Source organism: Seriola lalandi, unplaced genomic scaffold (genome assembly GCF_002814215.2).
Source record: "Seriola lalandi dorsalis isolate HSWRI2012SDOR001 ecotype SW California unplaced genomic scaffold, Sedor1 jcf7180002054443, whole genome shotgun sequence".
In the NCBI taxonomy this organism is placed as follows: domain Eukaryota; kingdom Metazoa; phylum Chordata; class Actinopteri; order Carangiformes; family Carangidae; genus Seriola; species Seriola lalandi.
The window spans coordinates 292,244-316,070 of record NW_019524996.1 but is presented as its reverse complement, the minus strand read 5'-3'; the positions used below and the strand labels follow the sequence as shown (position 1 = coordinate 316,070).

At 40.8% G+C, this 23,827-nt stretch overlaps 1 protein-coding gene across 2 annotated transcripts in view; it reads right to left on the bottom strand.

The window, feature by feature from the left end:
* asic2 (acid-sensing (proton-gated) ion channel 2) overlaps positions 1-23,827 on the bottom strand; it is a 357,870-nt gene that overhangs the window by 100,806 nt on the left and 233,237 nt on the right. The window contains exon 1 of one of the 2 annotated variants that reach the window (XM_023410937.2): positions 7,755-10,040. The exons of the other annotated variant lie outside the window; for it this stretch is intronic. Within the exon in view, the coding sequence (XP_023266705.1) occupies positions 7,755-8,447 (693 nt within the window). The 5' untranslated portion in view covers positions 8,448-10,040. Of the gene's footprint in view, positions 1-7,754; positions 10,041-23,827 lie in introns of those variants that run through there. 2 annotated transcript variants of the gene reach the window in all.

The window sequence follows — 23,827 nt, the reverse complement described above, 5'->3', positions numbered from 1 at the left end:
CATGCAGAAGCCGAGCGTCCGGGCCAGCCCACTGTCCCATAGACCCCCAGAGACGCTGAGCGTCCGATGGGTGGGACAAAGCCCAGCATTTATCCAATGACCGTCTAGTTTCGCTGCAGTGGAACAACCCACTCTATGCTTCCCCATTGAAGTCAGTAGACGCTCGGCGTCTACACTGTGTAAAGCTCTGTGGCGCTGCGGAGATGAATGAGAAGAAGTCGTATCGGTTACCTGTGATAAGTAGCTGATTCTGAACAAAAGATGAACGTGTTCTAGCGCATATTTAGTCAATGAAATGTACACAAAACAGTACATATTTGACCACTTATTTTGTTGACATTTTAGGGGAAGCTGAGCTTCCTTTGCAGTCTTAGAGCAATCGCCATTGGTCAACAGGTTTTAAAGTTTTCTTCTGTATCAAAGTATTCCAGTGGCAGTTGTCATTGGTACAGTGCAAACAGGAATATTATTAACAGCATATTTTTTAATGGAGAGACTGATCTTGCAGGCACAGATCTGACCGTTTGCAGCTGCCTTCACATCAATACCCGTACTTTTGTATGTGTATGATACCTCTGGCTGAAGTGAATTATGAAGAACTGACTAAAGCGCAGTTGTTGAGGTAAAAACCTGCTGTATCTTCATCATGGTTTGCTGTAATTTTGATCAGACAGGGTTCAAATATTAAAAGATTCCACTGAGTAATTTCATTGACATTAGGAAAAAAGGAAGGAACTTATGCTGTATTCATGTCATGTTGGATTTATGCAATTTTCTCAGAGCTTCTCACCTAAAGGGCATTCACGTTTCCAACTCAACATTATTACTGGGAAATAGATTTTTCTGCCTGAAAACCTAACAAATATAGATGCCTTACACCAGATCATATTTCAACATAATTAAACCCCAAATTTAATGGCTGTCGTGTTGTTATGTCTATGCACAATATTTTAAACCCCACACGATCAACTCTATAATTACACAAGTCGTTAACATGGGAATCTTTACAATTGTTCCCACATGACATGCATGCAGCATTGACTCAAATACTATGCATGCTGGAAAGTGTGCTAATGAGCTAACAATATTTTTAAGAGCTAAGTAAATGATATGCTTGATATCTAATCAACTCATTATTTTAAGTTACGAGTGGATGTTTATGGTGACCAAGTTGGCGAAGTGAACATGCAAAAATATGATATAACATTATCATTAGCACAGTTAGCTCTGACAGCAAGCTGGTCACAGTCACATAATGCTTGTGGTGTGGCAATGAGCTGATATGTTCTACTGTGGAGACAGCTCAAAGGACTGGACTGAACTGTCTCTATGAACCTTTTGATTGCACTTTATTTTACACTTCAAAGAACAACTGGAGGTGAGTTTAACAGCAGTGCAATGTAATACAATCAACTACAACCGCCCTGCAACAAATCTTAACTTTGTAAAGCTTACATCTTTTGAGTTTTTGTTGACTTTGTGTATATAATATACAGACTTTTGTTGATTTGTTGAATGTTTTATTGTTGTAGTGTTTGATCAAGTGTACTACACTGAAGGCGGTTTGTTATATTTCAGCCATTAGCATTTACATCCTTGCTCCCTTGATTCCTCACAATACAGAGACAATTCTTCAGGTGGGTGTTTATTGCCCAAAGGTCCTAAGAGTAAAAATAGATTTGTATCGAGGGTCTATTAGTATGCATATCTTCAAAACAGAGTGTGTTTGTATGTGTGTGAGGGAGATGAGATGAAACAGTGTATTTTGAGACTTAAGGTCAAGCAAGCCATACACACACACTTTTCAAATACTGCAGTAATTGCTTCTGTCACCGTCATCACTTGCGTCTTGCAGAAAAACTTAACACACAAATGTTTTTTTTCTTTACAACATTACTGTAACTTATGCATGTCCCTCATAAGAAGCAGGTAGAGATTGGATACAGCTTCAGCTAATGGTATTCATGGAAGAGAACAGCATCCATTAGTTTTCTATTTCAAACACTAACCTTTTACGAGTCCTGGGCTTTATGCATTGAGGTGACCTTATGAATACTAACCATGTATAATCTTTTCATCTGCATTCAAGGCTTGCATTACACCAGGATATTAAGGTGACTGTTCGCTATAGCCCACGGCATGCTGTCACACAGCTATCGGATGCAAGCTGCATCCATTGGCTGTGGCATATCAATGACCAGCACCATGGTCATTCACAGTAAGACACAGTACTGTTATGGTTTTTAATATAAGCTGGACGTTGGAGCTGGAGCTCATGGAATCACTTGAGCGATTTGTTCTGATGAGGGAAATTAGATTGGGGATGCGGGGCATGGTTAGCACAGGCCACCTGTGTTAATGAGATTGCTTTGGTTGGAGCTGCAGCTTCCACATGACTCCCTCTCGTTTATTTCCAGCAAGATCAATAGATTATGGCCTTCGTTTACAGAATCCTCCTGAAAAGGTCAATAACAAACGATAGCACAAGAGACAGGCATTATTACCTGGATGTGCTTAAAACTCAATCAGCAGCACCTCCAGACTTATTGGGGATTGGCCAGGCTTTGTGGACGGCTTCACAGGGGCATCTGCAAATAAGTCTCAGTCAGTCTCCTCATTGAATTTACAGGGTTGATGCAGAACATAAGATAGAAAGAGTCAGCAGGTGGTGCAGATTTTGCACTTATCCCAAAGCACTGACAGTAAAACTGCAAATGCTTATAGCTGCAGAAGGAAAATAATACCATGAGAAGTGTACGTCTGCTGGATAAACAAAGCATGGAAAAATCTATGATGTTCATACACCAATCATATCCTATAGAGTAGATGGTGCCATTTTTAATTAATTAACCTTTGACCCTAAGCGAGTTACACAGCTAACCGCTCAATAAACAGGTCTTTACCGTTCTTTAGGTAATATGATGTGATTGTAAATTCAAGAGTACAGCAAATATTTGTTTTTTAATCTTGCATTTGAGCAACCTCAACTTTACTTTGCATTTAATTAACTTTTCAGTTAAATGTCATTGTATTAATATATTCCTGCCTGCACAAATTGCCTCTTGGGTTCATGTGATGAACTTGTAAGCCATATTAACGAGCACAGCTTGCATATTTACACATCTGGCAGAGAGAGAACAACATTAGCATTAATTTGGAGTTGGGATTCTGACCACCTCATCAATTAAGTATTTTATTATAATTATATTATATTATAATATTCAATATCCTTTTCACTCCTGGGGGAACTATCTATCTGTTTTGTTGCTGTATCCTCCACTATAGTGTGCTGAGAGTGCACCAGAACAGTAAAGCTGTGGTCTGTAAACCAAAACAATTTGCCAAAAGACACTAGAACACTTTGTAGAGCTGAGGGAAACTGCACAGTCGGATGATAATTCATCAACACAAGCGATTCCTTTCACATACAAGAATCCATTGGTAATATAAAAAATGATTATAGCGGCTTTAATAAAAACCCCAAAGATTAATAACACTAAATCTAACACACGGTATTGTTCCAACATTATTCACAATTTGAAAACATATCTGAACAAACGTGTTCAAGTCAAACCCATGAGAGTGGAGCAGCATTATTGTGCCTCTGCAGTTATGAGATTTCTCTGGAGATAGATTTGATACATTACAGTGGTCAAGCGAAGAGGTTCACAATTTTTTCATCCCGTGCCTGGAGTGTGATTAGGTGCTTCCCTCCAACTCTGAGCACTGTTTAATTTGTCATTGCAGGCGCAGTTATCTAGTCCTCGATAGGGCTCTGAAAAGGTAGGTGGAGATGTGTATCTGCTCCACAGAGAAAGAGGCTTAGAGCTAGCTGTAGTTTGATAAGGTATCACTTACATTTTTACGTGGAAGTTTGGCTTTTGGTGTTTCTCCAGCTCTGTCATCCCCTACAGTTCAGTTGGGACTAGCTGTAGGGCGGCTGAGAGTATATCAGCACTGGAGATGTGGAAGCAAAATAGACCACCATAAACTACAGCACAAAGCTAATAGATTTATTGATTAGACAGCCTTCCCCTAGTTCCCATTCAGTGTGAGACAGTAGATTCAGCGCATGAGATCCTGCTACTGCAGGAGGTTGGCCAGAATTATGGGACCCATTTGTATTCCCAACCAGACCAATGAACCAGATGCCTTGTCTCTATACCATCTCTCACCCCCCACCACTAGCTGTACCTTGCTCTTCCACTCACCTCCAACCACCCGTTGCTTGACATTTCAAAGCATCCTCTGTTATCCTCAGCCTGTAATGAGCAGATTCTACTAAAACTGGATAATTTCTCACTTATTCTCCAAGACAATCATGCATGCAGAGATACAACTTTGAACAAACACACAAGACTAGGATTGCAGTGTTTATTTACTCGCAAATCTATGTGCATGTGTTCCCTATCCCCCCCTTTAATCTGGTTGTTGCTGTTGCATCCTTTTCAGTCTAAGAGTGACAGTGCTCTAAATGCAGTGATAATGAATAGGCCTCAGGGAGTCTTTGCTGGCTAGCAGCAGCAGGCTAATGAGATTAGCAAAACCACTGAGGGCCCGTTAACGGCATGAGGCCCCCTATGAGGTAGAGCAAGATGAGAAAGACGGCAGGACTGGGGCATCAATGTGGCTCTGATCTGCAGAGTAAAGCTGACAACATCCAACACACTGTCCATGTACCAACCAAAATCTAAATTCAAAAATTGGAGAGACTCACTCACCTCAGTGTTTGCCCCCTTTTAAAATGACAATCACAATCAGATTGTAAAAACTGGTTGTTTGAAGTTGGTCTCAGAGGACAATTTTCCCTCCATCAGAAGCAGCTTGAGTCATGCTTACACAATGTCCAGACATATGAAATGCCAGAAAATCATTCAGCTACTACACTCAAATGTACATAAACAGCTTACATGTTCAAACTCATTTCACAATACAAGCTTCACATTCATAGCACTGATTATATGAGTGAATCAAGCCCCCATCAACACATAACCTCAACATAAAACCTGACCTGTGAATAATGAGGCAACAAAGCAGTCACATTAACAAACCTTTCCAACTTTTCAACAAAACTGACTATAAATTCAACAAAGAAGGAATATGTTTCTCTCCGCACTGAAATCAGTCTGCCTGCATCAAAACATAGTTAATGGATACTGCTTTGAGGACATGGTTCTGATCAAGGACTTCATTAGCACAGCAGTGGGCTGATGAATCTTGTCCTGTTTCTGACAGAAAACGGCCAAAGAGACAAAACAAGGTGGACAAAAAGAGCAGCTTCACCAAATAGAGCCGGAAAAACTAATGAAACTCATCCAGTTTGCAAAAAATCATGTACGCATCAACAACTGCGGACCATGAGCTTGCAAGACTAATAAAAACACCAGTATGTGATTTTATACAGGGCAATTTAGGAAAAGAAGGGGAGTGCTTTTATGCTTGGCTGAGTGCTGACTTGTCAGCATTGTAATCATGATCTCTTCAAATGGCAAACCCAAGTTTTTATTTTCAACACTGCAGGTTGTACTGCATATTATGTTGGGCATTCGAGAGGTTAAATTTGATTTGATAAAAGACACCAAAACATATGCAATTCACCTCCGCCTTGTTCACTGTCTCAAAATGGAGAATGATTTTCTGTTTATGCAATTCAAATCCATGAAGAGAAAAGAGACCGGGAAAAAGAGAGAAATGGATAATGCAGGAAAAAGCAGCCTCTTCTGTTTTCGGTGCCACAATCTTTCTACTTGTAGCTATAACTTACCCTTATGAAACTGGGGGTGACTAGAATGGACTTTTCTTTTGATCCCTTTATGAAGCCCCTGCCAATCTGACATTATTGGTGTGTGGTATGACTAAGTGAGTATTAAAGTTATAACACTCCAGATTTCAGTTCTGGTTGATTTGGCTACACCTGTGGTTAATGGCACATGTTCCACTGAAAAGGACGCGTGTTAACCACTCGAGACAGCAAACTGGCATGAGAATAAGAACGCATATCTGTTTACAGCACAGACAAAGGGTTCATTGCAAATAAAGGAGAGTCAATAATGTTGTTTGACAAAGTAATACTGAGCTCTGGTAGAGTACTTGTTTTAACAATGCACTGCTATGACACTGTCGGTCTCACAGTGGACAGTTTGAAAAAAAAGGATCAAAATTGATAGAACAGAACCAGAGATATTGTCTTTTTCATTCCACACATTCTTTTTCCTTGTCAAAACTTGGTGCGTACATTTCACACACACAACTCGACCACTGATAATTCGGTCAGAGATTCAGATGTATTAGGCAAGTAGCAACCACTGTAGCACAGAGGCACTAGCATCAGGTGTAGATGAGGAGTGGTTTATAAAGGTCTAGTAAACTCACTTCTTTCTAATTCCACACTGCTCATATTTTTTTTTCATTTTCAAACCTGTAGTCCTCAGCCCCAACCGATGCTGACTAAAGTGACATCACTTGAGCCAGCATTTTAAGGCAACTTATCGGACTTCACACAGCTCCCTGGGGAGCCAAAAATGGCTTTACATTACTTTTTTCACATATGCAGCGGTACTCGACAAGACCTGTAAACAGGCTTTAATGTGTGGGGAAAAGAGTTCCCCTTTAATGACTTGAACGCATATATTTAGCATGGATTAGCAATTTAAATCCAGTGCGGGAATGACAAACTCCACCACTAACAATGAAGGCAGCAACTAACAATGCAAATACAATGAATGATTAAGGTTGAACAAAGTGTCTATAAATATTATCAAAAGTAGGGTTTTATGAACACTTCAACAAATGTAACTTTAAAAATTGTGAAAAAGGAGGGCAAGAAGCTGCACAGCAGCAACACAAACATAACAAAGAAGTGATACACAAACCACCATGCGCAACCTTTGCACACGAGTACTTGTCTGGCATTTCTCATTTCCCCTCCAGTCAGTCTCTGACTGAGGCCACAGCAGAAAGAGCAAAAAGAACACAAATTAAATAAAAAAAGAAAAAAGTTTAAAAGACAGTTTGAGCTTCTGCATTACCGCAGAGAAAACATCTGCCACGATTCTGGCGTGCCAAGGGTGTGCACAATGAAGAGTGGGCACACAAATCCCCAAACCCACAACCACCCACCCAGAAAAAAAGACAGATATGAGAGCGATCAGACACAGATGCAGTAAACTCCTCTGGGGGGTTGCACAGTGCTTTAAAAGAAACTTTTTGATATGGGGGGTTGGTAGTTATGCCTAGCCACAAGCTCATATGTAGCCCATTTCACTCATATTATGTTATGACCATGACTGATTTTGATACCATATTTCAAACTGTTCGCTACTCAGCAAAAAATGTATGCCTGTGTTATCCTTATTACACCAGCATTCATTTAACAAGGGCTCTGATTGTGATTTAATAATTACTCTGTGCAGTAACAGAGCTACTGAGTGTTAGTAACAGTCAGCTATAACAGGAAGTTATGATAGTGTGTACACCATATTTTTACACTTGTTTTTACAGCCCTATAATGTTGCCATTTAAGCAGATGTGGCACAGGAAAATACCCACCTGGGATATAATGAAATGAAGCAATATGTTTTGGCATGATGCAAATATTTGCAACTTTTACACTGCAGTTGATGTTTAGACCGGGATAATTGACAGTAAAAACAACATGTTAAGAGATGAAAATATGAGAGGAGATACTGTGTTTCTTCTGCTGACAGACTTGGCATAATGCTTCTAGAAAACACAACAGAAGAAGTTGGACTTACAGAGGAGAAGTTGTGAGCTCCGCAGGGCTCTCCTCTGTATTTGCATGAGAGAAGCATGTCATCCAGTTGGTGGCTCAGTCTGTCCATAAACTCCAGGTTGGTTCCCTCAAAGTTTCTGGGAGGCAGAAAGAGCCTGAAGTCTGACAGCTTTCTGAACCAGGCCCGACGGTCTTCCTGAAGCAAGTCCAGTACCATGGGCCTCACTGTCCGGTTAGCCAGCAGTAGGCCCAACCAGTGGCCGGCGAAATACAAGTCACTCTTGGTGAGCTTATAGAGGCGGATAGGGTTGTTGTTACAGATAGTGACTGTGGGGAAGGCTAGTTCTTTGGCCCACTCAGTGTGGACTCGTGTGTATGTGGGGAAGGAAAGCCAGTGGAGTAGACGGTTGGAGGACCAGGATAAAAGCAGCCCCAGGGAGGTGCAGAGAGCCAGCAGCCAGAAGGCCCTGCGGCCCACTGAGCCACCAGGGACACAAACATGCCTCAGGCCGTGCAGGCGTGTCCTTGACAGCAGTGTAGAAGTGACCTGAGCCAGAGTTGGCTTTGTAGGGCGCCGCTGACAACCCTTTCTGATCATGGCTGGAGATCCCCGCCGGAGACAGCGCCCCTCCAGGGCCATAGCTGCCCACACCGCTCCTACAGCCGCGGGAAAGGCTTCATTTCCAGGCCAGGCCTCAAGGGCTGGGGCCCACATGTAGCTCCAGGATAAATCCACTACTGTAATCCACACCTGGATATGTGTTTGGTCTTACGAATACTAATGACTCATGCAGTCTTAACCGTAAATATACTGTACTGTATTCACAAGCAGAGGTCCCCTCGTGGAAAGGTGCTGTTTTGAAATCGTCTTCTCCTGGTGGTGCAGGAGCTCTGATGAACAGCTACTTGTTGGTCATCTCTCCTGGTCTCTTGATCTGAGTGTGCTCCAAAGATCCAACTCAGCAGGGGAGGAAGAAAAAAAAAAATCAGCTAGGCAAATGTGCTCCAAGCAAGGTGGCTTCTACATGAGCGACTCCAGCATCCACAGTTAGTGTGACAGTGAACAAGAGAGGATGAGACAGAGAGAGCGAAGGCAAGAAGAAGAGGGAGGGGAAGAGAGAGGGGAAGAGAGAGGGAGAGAGGAGGACAGAATACAAAATACCAAGGGCTGAGCAGAGAGGACAAAAAAAAAAAAAAAAACACAAGTGAAAGAAAGGAATGTAATTAAAATAATGAGACGACAGTGGAAGGAATTGGTTGGCGTGGTGCAGTCTGTCAGTAGAGAGCTTGCCTTGTTCCAGCGCTGTGGTTTTTCTTCTTCTGAGTTACGTGTGTGTTTTTTGGCTTCACTGCCTTGCAGAGGCATTCGGCAGCCAGAGGCAGCAATCAGTTCCTTGTCAGTATTAAGTGCAAGCTTTAATTGAATTCACAAAAGTCTCCCATGCTCATTTGCTTTCTGTTCCACTTTGCGGTCTCACTTTTGATGCTTTGACTTCCTCGTGATGTCACTGGTCTTCTCCTGGTCTCCCCCCCGACTTGGCTTTAAACAGTGTTATTAGGTCCTGCGGGTAACCACGGGGTAGCTTCATCTTATGGCAGACCTGCTTCTCAGCAGCACAGCCACAGTGAGAAACATGCTACAATACACTTTCACATGGAGAAGGAGGCACTCACGCGCATACACGGACATACACTCTCAGCGGTTTCCTGCGGGAAACCAGACCAGAGATAATCTGTTCTGTCACACTCTGATCTCAACATCTCCTCCCCCCTTTTTCTGTCTCCTGTTATTCTCTTTTCTTCTTCTTCCTCCTCACTTTCTTTCACCACCACTCAAAGACAGCATCTCTAATCTCAATATTTCTCTCATGTCTCCACTCCTCCTTCTAAAAATACTCTCTCCAAATCAAATCCATCCCTTGCCCTCATGCTCCTCCTCCTCCTCCTCTTCGCTTTTGTGTCAGTCAAGATTCATAAGCTCGACCTCCTGTCAGGCTCCTTCTCCTCTTTCTCCTCCTCCTTTTCTTCTTTTCCACTTTGTGCACGCACTCCCTCGCTTCGCTCCTCCGTCAAGGAAGGCTCCTCTGTGCGCTTTCCTCCCCCTGTGTCCTTGTCAGTTTCATCCAGCTTTCTCCCTCTCCCTGCTCCGAGTGACTTCTTTCCCCTCAGAGATCTCTCTCCGTTTCCCCCCCCTCCTCCCTCTCTCGTGGTTTCTCGCGTTTTGCTCCGGTTTTTCAGGCAGCCTGTCCTCCGGTTGCACCTCTTCTTCTCCTCCTCCTGCGCCACAGCTCTGTCCACGCAGCCGGTGAGCCCGTCACTGATGAGAGCGCCTGTCTCTCTCTGTACTAACTCGCACCGTCCTTTGCCCCCCCTCTGTTTGTCTGCTGCTGCTGCCAAGCCACAGCGCTACAGTGCAATGAGAAACTGCTGGGTGCATGTTCGAAAAGGTTTGTGTGCAGCACTGAACAACAGCTCGACATGAGCTCTCCACTGTAGTTTCAACTAGAGTCCAGTTTTGTATCTTGTACTTCTTATCGCCATAATGGAGATTTGAAATTAGTTTGGGACAAACTGTATGTGAATAAAAGAGGGTGGAGATATTATTGTAAATTAAGGACACTATTCAGATGTAGAGTAATTAATCCAAGCTCCTTTTTTTTTTTAATGAAAATTTAGTTTCCACAGCAAAGAATACAGTGATTTTAATTTTATTCTCAGACAAATTTGACTTATTTGGTTTTTCCTATATTTTAGGCCAGTTTTCGTTTTAGTATCTTTTAGTATCAGTTTGGCCACTTTTGATTTTCTTTCTTTTAATTACCACTTACTTGTAAGCACTAATTGTCCTCCAAGCATTCTTTGATGAGTACCGTTAGCATGTTTACAGGTTTTGTTCTCATCACGTGAAATTATTATTATTCTTTTTTTTTAAATTTCACCTCATTTTTAATTTTGGATGTAGACAAACTGATGTACTGGTTTTTGACTAGCAACCAACCAATAAGTAAACCCAGGCTAATATTATCTGCCTTAACCCATTTATACCGGATGCTGCGTAGCGCCCTTCCCGCCGGTTGGTGCGTAGCGCAGCATTGAGTCTTCTGCCGGCTGCTGCGTAGCGCAGCATTGTTGATTCCTCGTCATTTTCATGATATATTTTTACATATTTTACATATTTATATGCTGCATGCGTCATGAAAATGACGAGGAATCAACAATGTTGCGCTACGCAGCACCCGGTATAAATGGGTTAAGCATTGTTGCCATTACATAGTAGTTTACACACCAGGGGGCACTGACAAGTTGATTTTGTCGCTTGCTACATTGTAAGTCACAATTACTAACCAAATGTAAACAAATTTAGGGAATCCATCCATCTATTTTTTTTTCTTCTGTTTTTGTGGTTTATGTGCAAAAAAATATCTCAAATATCGATATCACTGAACTGCAAAAATCACATTTGTTGGGCTCAGTGTTTGACAACATTCAACAATATTTTTGAATGTTTTGTTTTTTTAAATTGGTCACAAAAATGATTAATTTGAGAGCATACATTTTTTTTCCCCCCTGCCTGTCCACGCTAACCTCTGGAGACTCATCTCAAAACATCCGGACAACAGATCCATTTTTCCTAAAAACATAAAGACCCTCATTATACTGTGATATACTGTAAAATGTTGTCACTGGAAAGCATTTACTATTCTTCAAGAGAACAATGTTCAAAACACCATCCGTTTAAACTATACAAATGTAGAAAAGAAGAAAATTACAAAAAGGAAAGCAGGCAAAAATTACTGCCAGCCACTACAATTTCTCATATTTTATCTTCCCTAAAACGTGGATTAGAGTAGTATTTCAGTCTTGCAATGGTTCTGTGTAAATACATTAAACACCCACACAACAACAACTCTTAGGTAATCTGTGCAAGGACAATACCCTTTTACCTGATTTCTCATTGAAACCCGCTTTTTGCACCATTTTTCGCTGCTTTAATCACACATGGTCTGTCAATATCACATTAGCCAACAATCTGTCCGACACAATCATGTTACATTGGCTTTTTCAGCTTTTTCAACACGAAGCGTCTGAGCCAATCCGACATAAGTGCTCTCGTTCACTCAATAATTTTTAATAGAATTCAAGGTTTCACTCATTAGTGTTTATCAGTGTTCTTCTGCTAGTTACAGAGCAGACCATATTCTCTCAGTATGATGAAGAGGCGTATTTTTTATTTCATTGAATTTTTTTAAATTTCTTAATTGAGGTCCCCTAAGCTGCTCTCAGTCATTAGAAAGAGACAGAATAAAACAGAAAATATGAATCCAAACCCAGAATACCTTCCCTGTAATTTCTCACAGGCTGCAGTGTGGCAGCTCTGAATCATTATCACATCATCAGATAATTTTCGCACTTGTACTGTATATGTCATGAGTCACAGAGGCTAACCTAATTATTACACAGTTTTGGGATAACACAGGACGGGATTAATACCTAATTTGCTGCAAGATCAACTCAGAGTGCGGGCTTGACATTACGTTGACTTGAATACACGTTGCTTTTTTTTATTGTTTGGCTGGATGGATGTTCAGCAACGCTGCTTGACAACTCCCTGTGATCTCATCTTTGAATATGTGATGAAAAGACATTTTTATCGTGGGAGCTATAAAGCCCACACACGAGCCCCAAGAAACCTTTCACTCTGTCAAAAGAAATTAACGTTGGAACCCAAAATGGCAAGTGCATGCATGCATTCACATTGTACACACACACACACACACACACATACAGACACACACAATGCGACCCATCTTTCACGAACAGCCAAACCAAGACAGTGAAAATGTTGAGAGAGTAAAACTCATCCATGTATAATGCATAACCGGCCAAAATACAAAGAACAGGAGCTCAGTATTGAAATGTCAAATGCATGGCCATACACTTACTCCTCTAACACCTACTGTATTCTACAGTGAGACACACGCATGCACACGCATGCGCACGCACGCACGCACACACACACGCGCACACACACACACACACACACACACACACACACACACACACACACACACACAGCCTAGAGTCAGAGGCAGTCTTCCAGAGCCTGGATCCACAGGCTGAATAATTAGCTTGGAGCCATAAAAAGGGTTTCTCAGACCAGCAATGCAGTCAGTGTAAAGAACAGCTCAAAGGCTCAACATATCCAATTTGCAATTCTAAAACATAAGGGAAATCACTGATTAATTAGGGACACAGCCAACCCAAAAATCAGATACAATTACACAGCATTCTATAGCTGCAAGGACATGGCATGCATTTCCTATTAAATATTCCTGTACACTTTTATCAACAACATTGTCTGAGATCAAAGGACACGTAGCGGTAAACTGGACGTGACAGAGCAGCCTGTAAATATAACCCACAATTAAACATTCATAGATTCGTGTTAATGAAGCCCAGAATGTTTCGGAGAATGCCAGATTAAAATCGCTTAATAACACAAAAGTGTAAAACTTGCGCTGAGAACACAGAAGAAAGCAGTTGTACATGATTCATAGGGATGCAAGCGTCAAATTGGCCTTGTGTGTGAAAACACAGGTGAGGCCGTGACACTGACAGGCAGATAAAAGATGAGGGATGTGAACAAAAACAGTGTATCTTGCGGCGGGTTGCCATTTATCAAAGCCCCAGCTTGATTTAAAATGACAGTGATGGCAGGCAAAGCAATCAATGGCTTTTCTCTGCTTTATGAGTTTTCTAATATGACTGCAGTAACACTTGACAACTGGGGGGGGGGAGGTTTACATTGGGGAGGCAGCTTCACCTTCTGCCTTCCCCTTGAACTCATGGGTTTTTAAATGAATAGAAAGGATAAATCCGTGGGCAGCTACTGATTAACTCAAAAGATTGATAGTCTCGTGGAAGCTGCTCATTTAATCGTCATCACATTTAATAGTTGTTATCAGAGTTCATAGAATAATCTAGAGATGGTTTCCTTTGTGATGAGGCAGTGGAGGTTTGCTGGGGCCTGTCTATCATCTTTTCAATCGTTGTCACTGATGAGAACATGTTGAGCTGCGGTGCTCATTTGTGACCAGAACACTGGCTCTGCTGCAATCATTAGCACCTCACCTACTAGTGGGTTTATCAAAGAATGCATATATTCAGGCAAAGACACTGAATACCACACTGTTCACCAGCATTGTTTAAGTTTCTGCTCAAGATTTAACCTTAAATCAACTCCTGGCTTTGCATGAACATAAAAAATCTCTTTGATGTAGCTGATGCAGGCAAAACTGTCCTGCTACATTTTCCCTCTGTCGAAGAGCATGTCTTGAGATTGAAGGCAGTTTAAGGTTAAACCTGCTCAATACTTTTGTTAAGTTTTGTGAAAAAAGACTCTTTATCTATTGTAACCCTTACAGTCCCTCTCTACAAAACAAACAGTTATGTTTACACTCAGTGTTTCCCACCAAAACACTTCCAACAAACCTGCCCAATACTTTTCCTGCCTCATAAAACATTAAGCCAGTTTTTATTAATGCTTTAAAATCTGCATTGTTTATTTACGTCCATGTAGCTAGCAGTCTTCTTCTTCCTTGCTTTGGGTGGTGTGTTGCTACATTTTTTGCTCACATTAATGCTACCAGTTGTCAAACGATGGAAAAACAAGGCCACACTCGTAAAAAATATTGCTCCAGAGCACAACTACTGTTCAAAAACACCAGATGGTACCTTCAAAGCACCATTAAATTATTATTTTTTTGCCACTTGGGTGCAGCATAACAAGCTGAATATACAACACTAACATATTATCATCCTATAAAGTTGTTATGATGTATTTGCAAACTATTGCTTTGCGTGTCTGTCAGTTTGACAAATCTAAGTCCAATATTCACTTTCATTCTGCTGTATTTTGGTACCCACCAACTCCTGAGGCAAATGTCTGGCGCATTAGTTTGCTATGCTAGTCGTTAACTTTGCCTCCTGTCTGCTGCTGGGAAGGTTGAGCAGAGTGGATTTTTAGCTTTTTGCTGAAAACAGCTGCCTTTTGGGGCTAAAAATGAGCTTCAGGACTGAAACAAACACTACATTTTCAAGCCAGGAGAATTTTGCTGTAATGCTCCAGAGCTTGATCTGAGAGGAACCTGGGTGATAATTTTCTTTACTGCAGGTGACATCTTTTACATTTGACATAAATAAATAGGCCATTGCTGCTTTACGAACAAAATTAAGCTGCAATGCTGCTGTTTTCATAACAATGAGATTTTAGTGTGCTGCTTATTATCTGTGGGGGAGTTCACATTTCTCAGTCACCTTTCTCATCGAAGTCTCCCACTGCAGCTAGAAAAGGGAGAAAACATGACAAAATCACAGAAATGAATTTGTATCACAGATCAGATTACAGACATTACCCTTGGTATTCACCTGTGTACTCATTATGATTGTAAAGTTTCTAACACTCTGATTCACACGCACAACAACAAGAGAGTTCATTCTACCTGTAGACTGCAGCGCTGACAATTCTGTTGGGGCAGGAGGTGACATGACTCAAAGGAAATTACTAAAAACCCTCTGCAGGTAGAACTAAACATTTAACCGTGCTCAGCTGAGCTCTAATTTTGCCTCCAGCAGGAAGGGAACAAACCCCCACTGAGGTAAGAAGAAACTGCAGGGGGACTGGTGTACTTAGTTGGAAAGAACACTTTTATTTCATGACTTGATTTGAATGACAGCGGGTGAATGGAGATTTCCTGTCTGTCCTGTGGCTGACCTCAGCAGCTCTCTAAACACAGCTCAACTTGTAGAGTAAGGGTCAAGCTACAATTAAATGACATTAAATTACACAAAGCTTTAATGATCTCTGTGGGGATTTGGGATCGAGAGGAGAATATAACTAAGAACTTTGAGGTATATACAGTCTAGAGGGTAATGAATAGAAGCATAATTTAAGAAAAACAAATAAAAAAAATGAAAATGAAAATAATAAAAAAGAATTAATGAAAAACAGTTTTCAATTCAGCTTACAAGTCTAAAATTATTGTCCTCAACAATTAGAGTGACATAATTAAGGGAAATAATTGAGGATTAGCAGCTCATCACCAACTAATAAAGAGCAGATTCACTTTTCAGCCAAATGAATAGAGGTGAAAGGGAAATCACTCCAGCCCTGCTGGCTTGAGGGTCCCTGGAGGCCACACAATGCTGCAGCTGCTGATCCTGCAATATTACCACAACAAACTGTTAAATGTGATATTGACATGTTTCTTTTTAATTAATGTGATTAACAAACACAAAAAGTGGCTCAAGCTCAATAAAAGTGGTTTACTGATATTGTGAAATGTTGACTGCCTTGTCGGGTTACACTTTACATTATGGTATAACAGCACATCGCACTTCACACATGTAGGTTATGGCCTTTAACATTCAATCATGTTGTTTTACTTGGGTATGGAAACATTTTTTTTAAAATTGGAATTCATCTTAATTGACTTCTTCTAAAAAATAATAAAATAATGACTAAAAATGTTACAAAAACAGTAATTTGAGTTTTACGCATGATTAAAAGAATACTTAATTTCTATAATGTTCTCAGGACTCACGATGGATAATTAAAAAAAATTGATGCAGCAGAACTAGAGATATCTTTTTCATTCCATGCACTCTTCTTCCTTGTCAAACCTGATGTGTGCTTTGCCCACAATGCAACTCAAGGGCTGAGAGTCTGATCAGTGATGAATTGTGTAATGGTAGTAGCTAATGAAGCCTCTAGCTGCTAGCCTGAAGCAGAAAGGAGGGGTGGGCTACAGAAAACTGGTTAAGCTCATTTCTTTCTAACCCCACACCAACAAATTTTGAACTTGCAGTCCTCAGCACCAACTGGCACTCACTCGAGTGACATCACTTGAGGCAATTTATCACATTTTGCACAGCTCTCTCTGGAGCCACAAAAAGCGTTATACAAGAGCAAACTGTGTTCTTATAGTTTTTCATCTCTTGCTTTGATACTTCTATTTTATGGTCGACTTAGCATACTGTATGTTCATGCTGCTCCACTTTTTTTTTTATCAAACTGCCACCACTTTTATGATTTAAAGACAATAGGGAGCAGCTTTGGATCAGGCCCCACATCTGGCTCAACACAGAAAGAGCAGAAGGCCTTTTAAAGTTTGAAGAGCAACTAATTACGACAAAAAAGGTTTAACATGATGTGTGAATGGAGGCCCAGTGCTGAGCTAAATGAATCCCTCACTTAAAATGTGTGCTTAAGTAAGTGTGTCTTTGTTTTGATAACCGAAAAATCAGTGTGTTGTTTATCCAGCTGGATTCCCATCCCTATTATTGTAACATCAGCTCTGGTTAAACTAATAATCTTCCCCAGCTGACACTACCTAAACACTCTCTGACAGTTTGGCAGCGTCCCAGCCACACTCTGCACACACACTCCTGCCCTTTACAGCTCCCCTTGGCCATTTGCTCACTTTCCAAACCCTGGTCACGATTCAGTCAACCAACCGACCTCTGAAAACTAGTGCCACACAATGTATGTTTCAAACATGAAACAGAGATGTTTCAGACCAAAACCTCAGCGCCTTTAACACTAAATATAATAAGAGTTGCCTCCTCGCACATCCAGACAGAGACAGAGCAGATGACCATCCCACTGGAGCTGAAAATTCAATATTCACTGTCATATTTTCGTGAGTGTCCAGTTTTCAGTCTAAAATACTTGACTTCCTCCACCAGATACTGGTTTTATCTGTTTACCATTGTTATTATTTTTCATTTATTTATTAATTTGTTTTACAGCTGAAATGATTAGTCAATTAATTAATTGATCGCTAAAATATGAATCTGCAACTATTTTGCTAATTGTCTAGATGCAGTGCATTCAGAAAGTATTCAGACCCTTCACTTTTCCAGTTTGTTATGTTGCAGTCTTATGCTAAAGTTATTTCAATTCATTTTTTGTCATCAATCTACACTCAATACTCCATAATAACAAAGCAAAAACAGAATTTCAGAGATGTTTGCTAATTTATTAAAAAGGAAAACCTGAAATATTACATTGACATGAATATTAAGACGCTTTGCTCTGACACTCGAAATTAAGCACTGCCTATTTCTCTGGATTATCTTGGAGATGTTTCTACACCTTGACTGAAGTCCACCTGTGGTAAATTTAACTGATATATACAGTCTCACGGCTGAAAATGCATATCAAAACCAAGCCACGAGGAGGAAGGAATCTGCAGAGCTCAGAGACAGGATTGTGTTGAGGCACAGATCTGTGGAAGCTACCAAAGAAATTCTGTTGCACTGAAGGTTCCCAGGAGCACAGTGGCCTCCATCATTCTTAAATGGAAGAAGTTTGGAACAACCAGGACTCTTCTTAGAACTGGCTGCCTGGCCAAAATGAGCAATCGAGGGAGAAGGGCAATGGTAAGAGCGATGACAAAGAGGGGGTCACTCTGGATGAGCTCCAGAGATCCTGGGTGGAGATGGGAGAAAACTTCCGGAAGGACAACCATCACTGAAGGACTCCACCAATCAGAGTAGCCAGACGGAAGCCTCTCCTCAGTGCGAGAAACAAGATTCTCTGGTCTGATGAAACCAAGATTAAACTGTTTGGTCTTAGTTCTCGGGGTTATGTCTGGAGGAAATCATGCAGCACTCATCACCTGCCCAATACCATCCCAACAGTGAAGCATGGTGGTGGTAGCATCATGCTGTCGGGGTGTGTTTCAGTGGCAAGGACAGGGAGACTAGTCAGAGTTTAGGGAAACCGGAACAGAGTGAACGTGAGCTTGCAGAGAAGAACGGCAGAAAATTCCCCAATCCAGGTGTGCAAATATTGTTGAATCATACCCAAGAACACTTGAGGTTGTAATTACTGCCAAAGGTGCTTCAACTAAGTACTAATGCCTAAGCGATTTAAGGATAAAGCTGCAACATAAAAAAATGTGAAAAAAGTTTAGGGGTCTGAATACTTTCTTAATGCACTGTAAATGTCATTTTTTAACCACAATACAAAAACTGAATTGTAATGACTTAATCATTTTCTTTGTCTTATGTGTTAACAAACAAATAATTTGGGTTTTTGCTCAAACAAAACAGGCAACTTTAAGACGTCACTTAAAGATTTAGGAAAATGTGACAGACATTTTTCACCATTTTCTGAAATTTAATAGATCAAACTATGGAACGATTCATTGAGAGAATTACTGGCAAATTAATCGCAAATGCAAATGATCGCTGCAAATGAAAATACCGTTTGCTTGTACTACTAACTGTATTCATGAACTCACAGCTGCAGCTTGTCAGTTTTAACAAGCATGAAAACGCCCTTTATGTGAAAAAGCTTCTTACGTTTGTTAGACTCAGTACTTATCAGCCAAATTCTTGTTGTACAAATATAGCACTTGGTAAGGGGCAGCATGTGGATTCTCTTAGCTCAGACGGCTGACTGCTCATGTGAGACATCACTTTACTGCTGCTACACTGGGAAGACTCAGCTCCTGCTGCATCTGAAGATTGAAGATTGTCAGGGAAGCCATTTTGTGCCACTTATAGTACGACACTGGAAGGGTGCAGAGGATTTTGTTCAGTAAATAGAAACTGAAATTTGTAGCGTAGTTCATTTCTGACTGGGATTAATTAATAAACTACATCACAACTAGCTGCTATCACAGTAATGTACATGCAACTGACCAATATGCTCAGTTTTTTTAAAGAAAATTTTCCTGAAAATATGTTTGTGGTTAAATACAATTAGCATCCAGGTGCTAATGTGTCATAATTTGCTAATGTGTGTGTATTTCTGTCATTGCGTTTAGCTTCCTTCTATTATTATTTCTTATTATAGCAAGGTCTCCAAGGAAATAGCAGCTCCAGTTGGACTAACATGCATGTTGTGAAAACCGTGGCTATATTGAAAAGTCTTCACTGTTCTATGATTTACATGCTACTTTGTCTTTATCAAGAATCAGAACCAATTTGACTTAAAATGAACCTGTCCTGATCTACTTTCTGAATAATAAAAGAAAGGCTAAATAAAATCTCAACGAGGGAATAGACAGCTCAGAGCCGAGACTGCCACAACAGTTCCAGCTAATGATGCTATTAGTGCTTCGGAGCAGCACAATCAATCAGAGAAGTGATTAGCATGAGCATGTACAGAGAGCCGGGCCATTAGTCAGATGTGCTGTATATAACCTTCAAGACTCTACTCAGCCACCGGGCTCGCGCCTGCACACTAGGAAAGAGCGTACCACAGTGTACAGTGAGTCGTTTTGGTGTGGGTGGTAATCTGTGTTCTTTACATTCTTCAGGAGAGAGTAAACCACATCCACATTCAGGTAGAGAGCAGAGAAAGTAAGGTACATAGGTTAAGGTGTTGGAAAAGCATGTGTTTGAATGAAATACATATTTATATGACTCGAGCAATGGGAATGTTTTTCTATCTGCAGTAATATGAGATGGATTAAAGAAGTGTTAACTGCTGAATAAAAGCTTTCTGCTGTATAATGAAGAAACGAAAAAATTGTTCAATGAGAGGATACAATCGGGAAAGAGCAACACACTGAGCTAACGCTGAGCAAGGCCAGACGAGGGTGCTGAGGTGAAGCAAGTGACCGAACAAAGAGGGACAGCCATGAAGCTGCTGTTTAAATGTAACCATGGGAATTTTAACACAGTTTGTCCTGTGCTCTGTCATCTGGGTTTCAGGCTCTCAAAATAAATCATTTTATAATGAGCTGTAACCTCTTTGAGCAAGACGTTCTCTGGATTTAAAGTAAAGGCTCCAAAGGGAACAGTGTCAGGCAGATGACGTGTCTGACAGGGTAAATGTCACTGAGCAGACTTTGTTAATTTTGATCAAATGGGGAATTAATACATTTCAAAATATTCACAGGCATCATAAAACATTGATTACTTCATTATTAATACAATTTTAATGACGCAGGAATTATGAGACTCAGAAAGATGAAATGTGCCAAAGTCAGCAGGCCATTGGATGAATTTATGTGAAACACAAATGAATCCATCAGACATTCATGTTTCCAGCTATAGTTTACATTCAAAGCCACAGGTGTGTGTACTGAGAGGCAAAACACAGACAAACAGAGAGAGTGTGAAACTAGCATTGCATTCAATTCCCACTTACACACAAGCATCAAAAAAGAATGTGTCTGAATGTAAAATCAGGAGTGGCAAGTGGCAAAAACCTTGTCTGAACAATACTACTTGACCGAGGGAGAATGTACTTGAAGGAACATTTGAAGGGAAGCTTATCCGACAAGAAAATACCAGTGTTGCTTAGGTTTTTGACTCTATTATTGTCTCATTTTGCACCTTCATCAATGTTTAATAGCTATAGTCAGTAGATTGTATCAAATTACAAAGCTCAAATTTCAAAGAGCCTCTTAACTGACATTAAATGTAATCACTGAAATAGTTGTTTCTTTGATCTTGAGCTATTATTAGCTATATAAATTAATTTTAAAACTTATGAATTAAGTCACTAGGGCAAGATTGTAATGTCAGTCACGCAGACGTGAACATTTTCCTTTGAGACCGCACTATATAAAAAAAACTGAATTCCTCCTCAAACTGCAACTAGCTTCCATCTTTAAAGTAAAAATGAATGGTGTAAGTATTTTCTGTCAGCATCTGTCTAATGATCCTCAAAACAGCTGAAGGTTCTTGCATCCTCCTAATCTCTAGACTGGGCTGCAGTAATAGTGTACATCATTACATCACATGCACACTCATGATGAGTGGATGCTTCTCAGAGAGAAGGAGGAAAGGGAACAGGATGAGAACTGTGGAGGACGTCCAATGGGAGGCCTGCGTCTAGATGTTTCCCCGCGGAAATGTTGACCCTTCTGGGAATCTGCTTTTAGCGAGGTGCAAGAAGAAGATTGCCCTGGCACAGCACTGTAAATGCTCCCATGAATTAAAGATGAGCTCAAGTTATTCTTCTGGCTTGGACTGACTGGAACAGATTTCCAATTTGCATTTTATTTGAAAGCCTGTGACCATCACATCCTTTGATTTGCAGGATCATTCATGACAAATCTATGGTTAGGTCTCAGGGCCACTTTGGTAGTAAAATGAGAACCTTTTAAAGTGAAACAAAATTAACATGAAAAAAATGATAAAATAAGGATATGTGGTGCAGAGGGGAACAAACAACCCCTGACATGGTTTAAACTACAGAGGTTTACAAAAGTGATCTCCAATCTCCTTCCATGACAATCTCAGGCAACGCCACTTTACCCCACACCTTTTGCAACAAAACCCATTACAGTCAATTCCCCAGGGTGGGACTTTCCTCACAACAACTCTCCTGTCTTGTGAAGCGATTTGTATGAAAGTTGAGCCAAAGCAAGGTGTTGCCACATTCATTACAAGTGTGCAACCAACACTGCTGTTTGAGCAGCGAATGAGTTTAACGTCAGACGGTCACACGTTTCAAGGCCACCATCTTCTCTCCCTAGTGCAGCTGTCACATATAAAAGGGGGCTGAGCGTGACCTGAGAAAGTATCTAGAAGGCAGATATGGTAAGGTAAGTATGACAAGCAAAAACCTGTTGAATGGGTGTTTACGTAATGCAACTGTTTCTCTGTCGCTATAAAAGAAAGACTAATCCTCGGTGAGCAGATTCATTTATGACACCGAAACCATTTTGTGTATATACTTAAAAGTTGTCCAGCTGAGTAAGTGGTTCACATAATCTGAATAGTCAATCAGGAAATGTTCCATCATCTTACCTTTCAGTGATTAGCCTATAACTACAGTACAATACCTGAAGGCTGTGTTGTCCCAAAGTAGACAGAAAATGAGAAGTGCTATTTTAACCTGGAATCTGTCTATTATGCTAAAAGAAACATCAAGAGCTGTTTCAGGTCCAGAGCCTTTAAGCTGAATGTTCTTTATCCGGACCCAGCAGGGGGAAAAAGGAAGCAAACCTGAAAGAAAAATGTGGCTCTCCATGTCGTGCCCAGCCAGGTCCTTTGTTATGCTGACAGTGAAGACACCTTGCAAACCCACGAACTGGCAAGCTCTTTCAGCACACTCCATTCAAACTGGCAGCAACAGTTCCTAACGAGAAACGAAATGTTAGAGCCACTAGGGGTTGCCTAACAATAAAACGTAACCATGAGTCTTAATAAGCTCGGCTTGTTTTTCACGGGACAGTCTCTGTGGCAGTGGAAACAGTCTAGTTGCTTGGGCCAAGAAAAGCAGCCTGCTCCAGTGTGACCAGTTATAAACCGGGACCTGCTGAAGGTTATCATGTCAGTGTCACAGCAGGAGCTTTGGTCATCACGCTTAAAGAGCCCAAGATGCCATATAGCCACATGAATAGGTTTGTCTTGATGACCTGAGCATTGTTTATGTAAAGTTTGGTACACGGTCTTAAAGAAACCTGCCAGAAATCATTGTCACACTGATGTAAGGGTTGTCAAGTTTCTGAATGCACTCAAATTCACATTTTATTTCCACCGCTCCACTACTCACAACCCCCATCAAAGTCCCTCAGTAGTGAAAAAATATTTCAACCAGCAGGTGGTGCGTCCTCGCTAACAAGGACATGCTGACACGCAGAGGATTAATACCAACTCCACACCAGCACAGACATACAAGTATGTACTGTATACACAAGTCTCTTGACAGAAAACAGTCTGATGTGTGCTTTTCGGATAAGTGTCTGTGTGTAAACAGTGATCATTGTCTACTCAAAGAGTGCAAAGAGATAGAACATGCAGCTGATGAAAACAGCATCACGAACTCTCAGGCAAACACTCAAGTACCACATCCCTCAATTAATTTACAGATAGAGCAGGCGCTGTGAGATGCATGTTAGAAATATGTAAAATGTTATTTCTCTTTTTATTTTTTCTCCACTTGCCCCCCCGAGCCCTTATCTCTGTTGTTGCCTTGACTTTTACATATACAGTAGAGATTGTTCGATTGGTAGGTCAGACATACTGGCACAGGACATAGCAGTAATGCGATTTGTTGAAGGTTACATTCATTAGATGTACACCACCACATGATCTTTTAAAGTTGAAAATAGAAAGAGGAAA